The following is a 14,998-nucleotide window of genomic DNA, read 5'->3' on the forward strand; positions in this document are numbered from 1 at the left end:
GATAATAATAGCCGCGGCCAGCTGATCAGTAAAGGGAGCATCTTTTTGTGTTGTTGTTTCTTTAATGGGTGAAGAGTGCGCTTGCTTTATTATAATACATATGTTTTCACTATTATAGAAAACCAAGCGATACGGATAAAAGAGGCTGTTTTTGTTTTATATCAAAGTCATTAAATATTAAACTGAGGGCACACCCCAAACATCAACATAAATAAAAAAAATACCATCTCTACCTGGCTCCAAAGCGTTTCGAGCTTCTTCTGTTGAACATAAAGGATGATGTTATGAAAGATTTGTAGCCATTGACTTCAATAGTATTGGTTGATCATCCTATGGAGGTTATAGCTGCTGTTTTCCAACATTTTTCAAAATCTTTTTTTTTTTAAAACAACAAAAAGAATCAGTCCAAGGCACTCGAAAAATGTGAAAAATTTAAAAAGCCTTTATTCACATGGCTAAATCTCTAAAAACCTACACGTTTCGGCAAGAGTATGCCTTCATCAGGGTAACAGTTTTGTTTGTTTTTTCTGGATTAATATCTTTTTTTTTGTCAAATCAACTTTGTGGTTTCTGTGTGAACTATCCCTTTATGTATTAATATTATGTATTAATATTTCTCAAGTGCTGTTTAATGGAGAGTTTATAAAAACATATTCATTCATTTCCATCCACAGTGGAATTAACCACCAACATATCCAGCACCTTTTACGTAGCAGATGCTCTTCCAGCTGCATATTCCAACATATTTTTAAACATAATTTAACAACTAATTTCTAATAAGCAATTTCTTTTACCTTTGCCATGATGACAGTACATCATATCTTAGTTATTTTGCAAGATAATATTAATCTCAAAGGCTTAACCAAGTAAATTAGGTTACTTTGACAATTAGGCCAGAGATTGGACAACAGTGACCAATAAAAATATATTTATTTTAATATTAATAATAATATTGACCTAATATTGACATTTATTTTTTTTAAACTAAAAGAAATAAGACTTTAAAAAAAATGGGAAATGCACTGAAAATGTCCTTGCTCTGTTAAAAATCACGAGTGAAATATTGGGAAAATAATTAAAGATTCTTAATATATTGGAACTTAAATACCTGATGAAATAAGTATAAGCTCTGAGTAAATGGATCCAGTTCCTGCGTAGACCCAAAAATATATCCTTGTGTGATCGATGTAAAAGTGACAAGGAAGACTTTTTCCATATGTTCTGGACTTGTGAAAAGTTGAGTGACTATTAGGCACAAATGTTTAAAACATTAAATGAAGCCTTTAATTTAGAGACATATCCTGGTGTTGAGTTAGCTATTTTAGTGTACCAGAAAGCAAGTTATCGTTGACAAACAAGTAAATAAATGTTACTGCCTTCGCTACTTTGTTAGCAAGGAAAAGAATACTACTAGAGTGGAAATCAGCAGCTTCACCTAAAGCTTCAATGTGGATGTGTGATCTGATTTTATATTTGAAATTAGAGAAAATTAAATATCTAATGAAGGGATCTGTCCAAATATTTTGAGACATGACAACCTATGATCACAGATTTTAAAACAAGGAAGACTCTCTCCTTTATCTGATTTATATAACTGTGCAAACAGGTTTCATTGTGATCACTTAAATAATTTGGTTTCAAATTTATGTAAAAGACCACTATAAATGTATCAGATTATTGATTTGCATTATCATGTACTGTAGGTAATTATTTATTTAAATTATTTTTAAAGTTTATTTTTTATTTTATGTATTATATATTTGTATTATTATTTTATTCTTTCTATTTATTATTATTATTTTGTTTTGCTATATTTTTTCTATTCCTATTGTAATTGTATTTTAATTTTGTTTGTTTGCTAATTCATTTCGGTGGCAATGTTCAAAAATGGGGTGAAAATTACAACCTTGATTGTACAAAATGTTTTGTTAAAACTTGAGAAAGTTATCACAAATAAATGTAAAAAAAAAAAAAAGATTCTCAATAAATGGATAATAAGTTTGCCTCATTAAAACATTTTAAGTGCTACATTTAATGGTAGCCAGAGAATGTTTCATTTCAAGGGTGTGAAATGCATGTTTAGATTTGCATTTGAGCTTCCACATACGCAAAATGAGTCTTTTTTTGGCCAGAAGCATCATCATCACCACCTTCTACTTCCTTTTCAGGAACTTTCCGAATTTGTTTGGCTGGATAGTCACTTAGAACTGACCATTACTAACAGTGAGACACGATACTTTAATATCACAGATTCTGCTTTTTACAAGCTTGAAACTTTAAACTAGCTTAGAGTTGGCATAACTTTTTAGTTGCAGCATTTTTGTGCGGTGTTGAGAAGGCTTTACGATTAATTAACCATGACTAATTAAAGTGCGGTTAATAGTGAAATCGGTAAATAGATGCATCCCTAACACAGCATTTTACTCCAAACTTAGGGGATCCATTTAAAATCATTGAAAAAGCCTAGTGGTTAGTGCGTTGACGCATAGCAATGAGATGCCCACGGTGACCCGAGTTCAACTCGAGGTCCTTTGCTGATCCTTATTTTCTCCTTTCTCCCTGCTCCCCATGCCTTCCTTTCTCCATTATACTGTCCTGTAATAATAAATGTTAAAGATCCCATAAAATTAAAATAAAGTTATTTTGATATTAGTAACAGTACTATTTGTATTTATGATATCTATAGGCTAGTGTGCTTCAAAGCAGTGACAACAGTCATGTTTATATGGTACAAAACTGATATAAACATGTAAAGCTTGTAGTTTGTCACTTCCACCTATATGGAGCAACAATTTTTATTCACGTCACCTCATACTTCAGTACCTCAGCAAATCATAACCGATCAAATGCTCTCTTGTATCAAGAGCAGAACAATCTAGTTTAACCCTTTCAAGGTTCATAGAGGAAGAATACGAATTTAGATAAGCTAATATGGACATTTAATATGTGGACACAAACTGCATGCATGAATGTCTCACCTTATCCTGAAAGACACTGAGGTAAAAGTGTATAAAAATATAAATATGCACTTCAGTTCAAAGGGATGAGGCGTTTTTGTTTTTATACAGCAAGTGCACATTTCTGATTGAAAGTTCAAGCATTACACTATGTTTCTTTCTAGAAAAACTGTTCTTTTACACCACATTCAAGAAACTATCCTGGAAGAATCCATTCATAAATTGATCAATCCAAACTAAGCCAGAGGATGAGTGAATTATTTGATATATTTTTTTAACGAAGTGCTTTGAAATGTGCATTTTTATTCAATGTTTGATGTAATCTTAACTAAAACACGAAGAGTGAGACAGTGTAGCTCCTCCCCTTTAAAAAAAACAGCCAATAGCGTTTATTGCGTTTATCAGCGCTCAATTCATAAAATGAATGAATAATTGATAATGAATGAATAATGGAGACATAAAAGCCTGGGGAGCAGAGAGAAACGGAAAAATAAGGATCAGCAAAGGACCTCGAGTTGGGACTCGAACTCGGGTCACTGTGGACATCTCATTGTCAACGCACTAACCACTAGGCTTTTTTGAATGGATTTGAAGTTGCTATATCTTTTTACACTGATCTGGTTTTCCAGATCGGAACCAACCCGGAAAACTTGGAAAAATCCCTTTGACTTATCACTGGACCAAACTTTGATGCATCATAACTTTTCAAGAGAAATTCGTGGAAACGTTATCATCCACAATTGAAGAGGCTGCCAAGCTGTATAAATCTACATATTTAACTGGGGTGTAAGTTGAACCCCTGGGGTGCAAGAGTACCCCTAACTTGCCCATTGACCTACAATGGTGAAGAAACTTCCATTTAAAACAGGGACTTTAAATCCCATTGACTTAACATGTGACCAAACTTTGACACATCATAGCTTTTCAAGAGAGATTCTAAGAAACATGTGATCTTTCACAATTGAAGAGGCCGCCAAGCTGTGAAAATCTACATATTAAAGTGGGGTATAAGATGAACCCCTGGGGTGCAAGAGTACCCCAAATTTGCCCATTCACCTTCTATTGAACTTTTATTTAAAACAAAGACTTCAAATCCCATTGCCTTAAAATTGGACCAAAAACCTTCAACACCCCCCTCCTTACCATCCACCACCTTGTTACCTTCACTACACCCCACCAGGTCTTCATCTTCACCAGCCCCTCACCCCACCAACTCTTCACATTCACCACCCACTGATGCTTATGCGCTTCCTGCCAACTGTAATTGAGTACCAGTGTAGTCATGTAGGCTTTCTCAAGCTAACAAAGTTAATCAACGAACTTTAGGTACTAGTTTTATATTGGAGTATTACATTTTACAGTATAAAAATCCCCAAATAGCCTTGGTGAGTCTAGAAGACTTTCAAAAACATAAAAAATGCTACCAACCCCAAACCATTAAATGGTACTCTACATATCAGATGTATTTTGACACATCAAATGGTAATAAGGCTGTATGAGAGTGTGCTTTGAGTGATATACATTACACCAGTATTGAATGATTATACACCAATGATATACAGAGCACCAATATTGAATGTTTCACAGAAGACTAACCATGGTATTCCTCCTTTAAAGTAATAAAAGTGTCTTGAGAAAGCAAAACACTTGCTTCAATCATACTCTGCATTATATTTTGGCATTTTAGACAAGAAAAGCAACGATCGCATTAAGAGTAACATTGTTTCCAGTTGGAGATAAATACATACTAGGCGGCTCCAAAATATTCCACTCGATCAGTTAAACAAACCGGCCTGCCTTGGTATACAAATAGATTTGTTTTATTCCACTGATATTGATAAACTGACATTAAAATTCCGTCTCGTACAATACCAGCAAGGCAATGAGAATAAGCAATGATATGAGGAAAAAAAAACAAACAAACTAACAAAAACATCAATAACAACGTCTTACAGAACAGCTCTGAGATACAGTTTCATACTATGCACGTGGAACGTTCCAGAACTGAAATAGAATGCAAACCAAATGGAATGTTTTGTTTTAAAAAGAATCCAAAGCTAAAAATGGTCCATAGAATTGTGCTTGGGCTCCTCTCACTATCCTACAACTGCTCCTCGCTCGCTAACCGACTAGATATGCTTCTTTTAGTTTTCCCTTTATGAAGAACAATGTACATTACTATTTTCTTGTCATCTGCGAAAAGCAGGAGCAGCAGAACAAAGTTATGCTTAATATATATATATATATTTTCTAATTGATACGGTTAAGGGGCTAGAGAGGAATGTGAAGGAGCTGAAGTGAATATGCAAAAGTCTCCAGCCCCTTTCATACAGTTTTAAGAAAGTCCAGTTGAAAACAAGAAGCCTGTTTTGAGATTCCCATCCCAACACATTGATTTAAATGATCAAGCGTGATGGAACGAAGACCGGAATGACCACAAGTCATGTTCAAGCATTGTTACAGACCCACAGACCAATGATGTGTGAAACTGTACTGATATACATTACAATTACAGGCTGCAAAAGAAGATCATTAAAATATAAAAGAATTGTCAGAGCAACTGATAGGTGTGTTGAGATGAACTGTGAAGTGCTATATAGCAGGCCCTGAAGACTTTCAGAGACCCGTGTGGTGGTGTGTGTTTGTGAGTCTTATTAAGACTTAAGTGCCACTCGTGACAGCACCTTTCCTGGACAAGAGGGAACACTTAATAAAAAGACAAACGCTCGGACAGACAGCAAAAGCAATAGAAAGGGAGGTGCGTGTAAAGCGAAAGATATGGGCGAGAAATCGTTCACTATCTATGCGATTGCGTGTATGCGCGCTGTTGTTGGTATGTGTGTGTATGTTTACATACTGAACTGTGTTTGTTTTGGATCGTAACCGGGTCGGTAGATGTAGACCCCTGAAAGGAGAGTTAGTGCAGGAATAGAAGAGGAAAAAGATGAGCTCTTGAAAGGTGAGATGGCACTCGGCTAATCATCTGCGTCTCTCCGCCTTTTTTTCCGCCCTACTTTCTCTCGGTCTGCTGTTTTTTTTTTTGTTTTTTTTACATGGCCTCCACGTAGTTTGCTGGGAGCATGCCCTGCTGGCCGGTGCGCTCCACTCGCCCGTACATCCAGCCCTCGTCGATCTGCTGCACGTCCACGATCATGTCTCCATCCATGAACGACACCTCGTCCTCATCGGCAGCGGTGTAGTCATACACCGCTCGGTAGCGCTTCTGTAACACACACCAAGGCTATTTTAGTCAACTAAAACCCCTGGTCAAAACACACTTTAGTTAACAGAAGTAAAATAAAAACAAACTACAAGTGAAAAACGAAACGCAACTAACAACAGTCGTTGAAATAAAGTATTAATCAAAAGTAATTATTCTCTTCAGAATTTAATTTCATCAAGGTATACGATCTCATCCTGATATTGACCCAAGCTGCAAAAAAGATTACTTTAACAAGAAAATACGTGGTGTATTGCTTTACTGTATATACATGTTCAAGGTAACCAAATGTTTCAACCAAATTTAGCCATAAAAATAGTCTGAATATTTTGATTCAATATCTCCTGCATGTCAAAGGGCAACATGTAAAAAATTAATTGTTAGAAAATAAATACGTTATCAAGCATTTGGTGCTGTGATGACCAAACATTGCCAATTCAACTATACTTCATTTGCCAAAAAATGTAAACTAGACATGTTAAGCTACATATACACTACCTGACAAAAGTCTTGTCGTCTGTCCAAGTTTTAGAAACAAAAAAAAAATAATAACTTCAATTTTCATCGATATTTTAAACTTTCTGGTTGATCATTTGGTATCAGAAGTGACTAATATGAAAGACAAAAAGCTTCTAGATTACACTTACTTTACACAAAAAAATCAAATATGATCATGCCTTGATTTTTAATTATTTCATTGGGACAGTAAGGTCTGATTTTACTTAGACAAAAGTCTTGTCACTGAACAAAAATAATGTACAGTATAGAATATAAAGTCATGCTGCAGGGGAAAAATAATTAATATTGTGTATGACTCCCATGAGCTTGGAGGACTGCATCCATACTTCTCTGCAATGACTCAAATAACTTATTTATAAAGTCATCTGGAATGGCAAAGAAAGCGTTCTTGCAGGACTCTCAGAGTTCATCAAGATTCTTTGGATTCATCTTCAAAGCCTCCTCCATCTTACCCGACATGCTCAATAATGTTCATTTCTGGTGACTGGGCTGGCCAATCCTGGAGCACCTTGACCTCCTTTGCTTTCAAGGAACTGTGATGTGGAGGCTAAAGTATGAGAAGGAGCGCTATCCTGCATAAGAATTTACTCTCTCCTGTGGTTTGTAATGTAATAGGCAGCACAAATGTCTTGATACCTCAGGCTGTTGATGTTGCCATCCACTCTGCAGATTTTTTGCACGCCCCATAATGAACGTAACCCCAAACCACAATTATTTCTTCACCAAAATTAAGAATCTTGGCTTTTGAAACTTTTCCAAATGATCCACTAGAAGTCAAGTTATCATTGTTGCTCTTACAACTGGGATCAATGACAAGACTTTAGTCAGTTAGTGTATTATTAAAACACAGTATATAAAACTGAGTAGAAATGTGTTCACAGTACCAAAACTACACTAAAACTAACAAAAGCATTAATGAAACAAGCTAAAACTAAACTGAAATGTACAGCTAATTCAAAAATAGTATTGAATTAGTTTTTTCCTTAAATGTAAATCTATTATAACCTTGCAACTCACACATGCAAAGAGAAGTGTATGTACGTCAGCATGAGTGTGTAGGATAATGTGTTCAGGAGATTTCTTACCCCAGAGCTGGGAGGAGGAGCTGCAGCCGCTGGACGCACCGGCTCAGGCTCATAGTGATAGTTCTGGGATGCAGCCGAGGATGGATATGCTACAAGAGAAACATTTGCTTTTTTTATTGTCCATTGTGAGGCCGTAAAAGGCCCTGATATATTCATCATGGCTAGTTAGGGCTGGCAATCTTTGACGACTTCACAAATTGATTGCAAAATGATTCTTGACCTACATTTTCCCCCATTTCTTCAGCATCTTTCCTTCCAACTTTACATTTTAACCAGATCTGAAGTTTGATGTTTTCTGAAGTTTCTGATGTTTGAAAAGGACTTTGTTATTATTCGGTTTCTACCTCTTGCAGGTCCACATCATCAATCTAATTTCAATACAGAATCACTTCTGAACATCTTAGAATAGATTCTGAATTTCAAAAGAAAGAATAGTGATGCACTGACAAATCAATTCTTTCTCCCACCCGTATAGCTGGTGTTGTCAAAATTATGCCTGTAATTTAGTAGCAAGTTGGTATTTAGATTTGTAAAATTATTATTTTTTTATTCTTGATTACTGTGAGCACACTGTAAAAAATGTTTGTTTATCGCTACATTAGTAATTTCAGCTTTTTCATAGCAAGACCTTTACAGATAAAACACGTTACATAACAATAAATAAGTATTATAAACAAATAATAGATAACAGAAAAACCCCTGACATGTTTACATTAAAAACAGGACTCGCGTAACTAAGTTTTTTTTTCTTTTCTCTGTCAATTCAGATAATGGTTTACATATTCATATGTAGACTCTGTAAATTGTGTTAGTAGACCAAGGGAAAAAAATTGTATGTACATGTGTGTGTGTGCATGTATGTATGTGTATGTATATATACATATAGACATGTAGTTGTAATATAATCACTTGTACCTAATAATTATAGAAGGAAATATTTTGTTTTAATTTATTTTATTTAATTTTTTGCATAAGTAAAATGTGGAGGATCTTTTTTATATATTTGCAAACATTCTGTAATTGTACATATTCTCCCAATAAAAAAAAAAAAAACAGGACTCGCTCTATGCCAAATGTCAAATTCGCTGAATTAAAAGCTGAATTTCCATGATCCATCCGCCTCATTTTCACATAAGAGCACTGCAGCTATTCACTACCATTTATTTTCATCTGTACAAAACAGCTTGTTATGCTGTTTGATGTTGTAAACTCAAATTTCCTTATCATATAATTTTCATTTTTATGTTTTTGACATAAGCACATAGGTATGAAGCCCAAGTAGTTTGACGGTTTACTGTGCCTAGTCATTTACCCGTAGGCAAATGAGTCAGAAGTCTAACACAATAGCAGAAATGATCTTACTTCCACATTACAATATAAGGTGAACAATGAACAGAAACAGGCAGCTGATTTGTTGAGCACTGAACACACAAAATTAAGCAGTACTTCAGCAGTAGACTTCAGTGACTGTGGCAGGAAAGGAAAATAATGGCACTGAAAACACAGACAATAACATGAAATGCAATATAAAAAAAAGACATACCATTTACATTAACATTATATAATTTAATATAAACATTTATTATAGAATACATAAATATAAAAAATCCATGACCATATTAGCCCTGTAAATATGATTTTTGACATTGATATACAGTCGGATAACACTAAATTCTTCCTGGAGAGACAGTTTTAAGTGCATCCATCAAAGTATTAGTAACATCATAATATCATTGTCTAATACTCTGTAAAAGATCACATTCTAACAAAATGTGTTTAATGGTGAGGAAGACTTCGACAGTGTTGGTGGAGCATCATTCTTCCATATGGGCTGTTATAAAACAGCAGGTTAACCATGTCTGTATATAATAACTAGGGCCACATGGATCTAGGCCCATCATCGAGTATTTACTTGTGTAAATGTGTGTGAATTTATATTTAATCAGTTTTTAGGTTAATTTTAGCAATATTATTGACTAATACGAAAATGTCCATATGATTTATTTACAATACACGTTGTAAAGCAATATTTTCTTGCATTTTATTAGATATATTATGAGAGACTTGCTTTGTTTGCCAAATAAGTAGGTCTAATTGGATTTGCATTGTAAACATTAAATAAAAGATAAAAAGGTATTGTTTTTTTTATTTCATGTTAGGTTTTAAGTTACGATACTCCCAAAATCATTCCGCATGCATAAATCCGCAGATGTTTGACAAAATTTGAATGTTTTACAAAATAGACACAGTGCTCAGCATTTATTAGTACATCCCTCTCAAATCTCTTTTAAATTCATATTTTTAATAAGAAGCTATACAATATTATTTTGTGAATATGCATTAGATTAGTCAGGACTGAAGTTAAATTTGGAGCTTAATAACTTAACAAAATAACTTATGATAACGGTCCAAAAACTAGTACACTCAAATTTAAATGTTATAGATAAATATTAAATACAAATAAAAAAGGATAAATCAAGAGAAGCAAAAACACTGAAAAGTTTAGTTGAAATTTTGTAGCTTGTAATTTATTTTTGCAATATTTTGCTTGAATTTAATTGTATTATCTTTCAATTTCTAAAGATTCTTGGGGACTAAAATATCATTTTAATAAATATATCTGTTTATTAAATGTGTTATAAAATTGTATAATGCACCAAAATACATTGCCTATATTCACATTGGGGTGTACTCAAATATGCTGAGCACTGTATAAATGAGTCAACCTAGAGTGTACAATTCGGCATCTAGTATATTTAGCTTGGTCATGCCTGATCTCAAAAATATCATTTGGAAAGTGTCTTTCATTTATGCCCAGACTGATCTCTTGCGGTTAATTATATGTACAGTTGTCCCATTCCAATTGCTATTGATTTTTTTGTATACGTACAATTTAATTTTAGGTTTCAGACTGGAAAGAGAAATGAATTATTCCTTCAGTGTCAGAGAAATAGCTTTCTTGCTGCCTCATCTGCAAAATTCATTACCAGACAGTCTAATATGACCTGCAATCCACATGGCAGAAAATGATATTGAATATTGATATTTATTCTTGAAAAGGCTCGTTTTCCTTATTACTATGGCAATTCACGTGTTTATGTTTTCATTAACACTCAAACTACTTGAAACAATTCAGAACTTTTTTTTGCGAAAACCTAATTGTTTTATGTTCAATTCACTTGTATGTTCAATCTTCAATTTGTAGGAATGATTAAGTTAGCTTAATTGATTTGTGTTGGCACAACATGAAGGAATCCAGCTACCCAGCATTTTTACAGTGCAGACTACAGCTGTAATTCAGCCCGAGCTCGACAAGTAGACCACGATTTTGATTGAAAGCTTTTCAAAAGCCTGAACCTGTTTGCAGCCCGACATTATTCAAATGTGCACATGCACACAGCTCTTTGCCTTTTTTCAAGAATGACTCGTTTATATGCGTTTTAACATAATTTATCAATAACAAACGTATAGGACACTTAGACGTTGGAACAAAGAAATAAATAAGTCCTCTGTAACATTGTAACATCTCAGCACTCTAAGCCTAGGCACATACACTCAGCCGTTAAATTGGCCAAACACAACAATAAAAACAAGTCTTTCTTCACAAATTAAATTAAAATAAATTCTAAATTATGACGGGAATTTGTCAATAATGAAAATAAGATAAAGGCTTTATGGGATTTGCTTCGTCACTACTCTTTACAATCCAGCCCTAAGGCGACAGTGAAGCTGAATAATTAAAGAATAATGCCAACATTAGCCTATACTCGGTCTACATTATACATTTCTGATTTAATTACTATTTAGTTATAATTTAAAAATACTTTACTCACCAAGATTAGGTTTTGTAAATGTGTTTTTTGTGGAGGAATATTTTTTGAATCCACTTTAGATGGTCCTGCGCTTATTGATGGTGCGTCCAGCAGCACTGAACACCCTTTCACTGCTGCTGCTACTGGCCGGGAAGCACTACTGATCTGGTTAATTTTGCCAGTTTTGGGTAAGATTGTTTGTTCATCTTCCACCAGCCTATAACATCTATTTTGTTTTCCATGACAGTGGTTTTAATGTAGCGAGTGACCTCGTCATCTTCCATGTCAGCTTGCTGTACATTTTCCCACTCTGCAAAATTAGCTCTTTTTGGCTTCTCCGTCATCATTTGTTTCACCTTTGCAGGGATGGGTTTTGATGTTGTAACAAACGATTTGATTACTTTCTCACACTAAGAGAAATGCATCACATGATACCGTCTAAAATGATAGAAATTAAGCCCGAACCCGCTGAAAAATCTTCAGTTCTAGTGCAGACGTCAACACAGTAAAAAATCCACACAATTTATTTATGCTGTCCCAACACAAACTGATTACATTAACTTGACAAATCTAAGTGGATTGAGCATAAAACCTCCATGGTCTGAATAGAAACAAAATGAACCAGAGTAGATTTCCATGTCAAAGTAACCGCAGAGCGCACCTATACATTACATAATCAGCACGCTCCAGTGGGAGTTTGAAGGTGCTTTCAAAGAAAAAAAAAGTCACTTTGGCAAAGTGTGTATTGGCCTCGTTCTGTTCAAAATAGCATCACGCCAGTTCGGTTTGCTTCACGTATATCAGGGCCTTAAGGATTATGCAGATGAGCAGGAATAATGTAAATCAGATTGCGTACCTGGAGGTGTGTTTAGTTGAGGTGTCAGTGGGAGCGGGGTGTCCCCTCCACTTCGGCTCTTCTCAAAGTCCTCATGGTATTTAATCTAAACGCACACAAAATTACACACAATGTCAAATTACTATACTTTAGTAACTATAATTGTTCTGTCCAATATTCATCATGTTAGTTTACATGCGTTTTATGCTTTCAAACTACTTTTTATTTACTTTTCACTAATGTATAAAAAAGTTGTAAATTCTGCTTAATACACTACCTGACAAAAGTCTTGTCGTCTATCCAAGTTTTAGGAACAACAAATAATATTTTGACTTCTGGTTGATCATTTGGTATCAGAAGTGGCTTATATGAAAGGCAAAGGCCTCTAGATTACGCTTATTTTACCTAAATAAAATATGATCATGCCTTGATTTTTTATTATTTCATTAGGACAGTAAGGTCTGACTTTGCTTAGACAAAAGTCTTGTCACGGAACAGAAATAATGTAGCACAGAATATAAAGTCATGCTGCAGTGAAAGAAGAATTAATATTGTTTGACTCTCATGAGCTTGGAGGACTGCATCCATACATCTCTACAGTGACTCAAATCACTTATTAATAAAGTCATCTGCAATAGCAAAGAAAGCGTTCTTGCAGGACTCCCAGAGATCATCAAGATTCAGATATGCTCAATAACGTTCATGTCTGGTGACTGGGCTGGCCAATCCAGGAGCACCTTGACCTTGTTTGGTTTCAGGAACATTGATGTGGAGGCTGAAGGATGGGAAGGAGCACTATCCTGCATAAGAATTTAACCTTTCTTGTGGTTTGTAATGTAATTTGCAGCACAAATGTCTTGATAATTCAGGCTGTTGATGTTGCCATCCACTCTGCAGATACTGAATGTAACCCCAACCCAGAATTTTTCCTTCACCAAACTTGACTGATTTCTGAGAAAATCTCTGGACTATTTGGGTTCCAGTAGGTCTTTTGCAGTATGTGTAATGACTGGTATGATGCTCAACAGATGATTCATCAGAAAAATCTTCTGCCGCTTTTCCAAATGATTACCCTGAAGTCAAGTTATTATTAGTTGCTCTTACAACTGGGATTGACGACAAGACTTTTGTCAGGTAGCGTACGTGCCTCAACTGAATTATTTAGCTGAATAAACTGAAACATCTCAAATTTGCAAGGATTATATTAGCCACAAAAAGCAGATGTTCTGGAAGCAGCTGTTAGACAGATGAAAATGATAAACATGCACAACATGACACGGATTTCATACAAAAGTGTCAATTATGGATTTATATAACTGAAAAATACACAGCTGTAGCAGCGAATAAAGCGTATTTGTTGGAAATGATACTTTTACCAAATGCTGTGCATTTATATTGAGGAAATGCAATCAGAAAACAAATAAGCATCAGTGTTGAGCTGATTAAAACAAGCCCAATTTACACAGCTTGGGTGATCAAATGTAGCGTCAGATCAGGTTTTGATTTATATTTCTGTTGGCTACACCAAAAAGCAATAAATTTCCATGTGTTTCTGCATTGAAGTATGTAAATGTAGCACATTAAAATGCTAATAAGGATGGATTTTCTGGAAGACTCAACTTTGAGATCAGTGTGGAGCTTGAAATTAGTCTCTTTTACCCACCAAGGCTGCATTTATCAGTTATTATTATTACAATTTAAATTGCTGTTTTTCTTTTAATCATAAACATTTTAATGCATATTTTAACAATATATCCATGTGAGGTCAAAGCCGAATATTCAGTTGTCATTAACCTAGTGATCAGTCAAAAAATCCTTCGGAAATCATTCTGATACGACTATTTTTGGGTTAGATTTTTTTTTGAAAACACTCAAAAATGTGCACAATAAAAAGCTAATATTATATGTTATTATTTGTCAGTTTTGACCTATTTAACTCCCTGCTACAAAGCAAAATTCTTTATTATTACCCTTACAGATACCAAACCATACAATAATGCATGGGGATTTCATCATCAATGCGTCAATGCATTAAAAACAATGACAGAGCATTTTGAAGATAACCCTGCTGTATAGATCTCGCACACACTCAAGCTGAGTGCATCTCCTCCGCAGCATTGGCCACACTGGGTAAGCAGTTCAAGCTGAATGAACTGTAGAAAACTGAGGCGAGGACGAATATAAAAATAGAAAGCATGACGAATACTGCTGCAGTGCTATCTGATAATTAAACTACTCAGAAGACAGTCCTTCATTTGGCAAAGTGGTGGTTTCAGCGAGAGCGTTTTAATTTAATTGAACTGTTCATTCTGAGCCAGGGTGGCAATAAGAGTAATTCCTGCACAGTCCACAAGGTGTCTCCAGAGCCAGACGATCCGGTGCCTTTCTTTCATGCTGACAGGAAATGACATTGCAAAAAGGAAGTTTGGTGACATAGATGTTGCCAGGCAACCAGATTTCTCAGCGAACAGGTGTGGCACCAAAGAGGAAGGATGGGACTGTATAAGTGATCCTCAAGGTCAAACCATTATGAGTTACTGCCAACAATACAGTATTGACAATGTAATGAC

At 34.9% G+C, this 14,998-nt stretch overlaps 1 protein-coding gene across 8 annotated transcripts in view; it reads right to left on the bottom strand.

Annotated features, from left to right (window-relative positions):
- Window positions 1–4,755: 4,755 nt before the first annotated feature.
- lasp1 (LIM and SH3 protein 1) overlaps window positions 4,756–14,998 on the bottom strand; it is a 60,155-nt gene continuing 49,912 nt past the window's right edge. For 7 of the 8 annotated variants that reach the window (XM_073936234.1, XM_073936257.1, XM_073936255.1 and 4 more), the window contains 3 exons: window positions 12,450–12,534; window positions 7,782–7,870; window positions 4,756–6,180 (listed from right to left, as the gene is read on the bottom strand). In XM_073936234.1, the coding sequence (XP_073792335.1) occupies window positions 6,007–6,180; window positions 7,782–7,870; window positions 12,450–12,534 (348 nt within the window). In that variant the 3' untranslated portion in view covers window positions 4,756–6,006. 8 annotated transcript variants of the gene reach the window in all.

Source organism: Danio rerio, chromosome 3, assembly GCF_049306965.1.
Source record: "Danio rerio strain Tuebingen ecotype United States chromosome 3, GRCz12tu, whole genome shotgun sequence".
NCBI classification, from domain to species: Eukaryota; Metazoa; Chordata; class Actinopteri; order Cypriniformes; family Danionidae; genus Danio; species Danio rerio.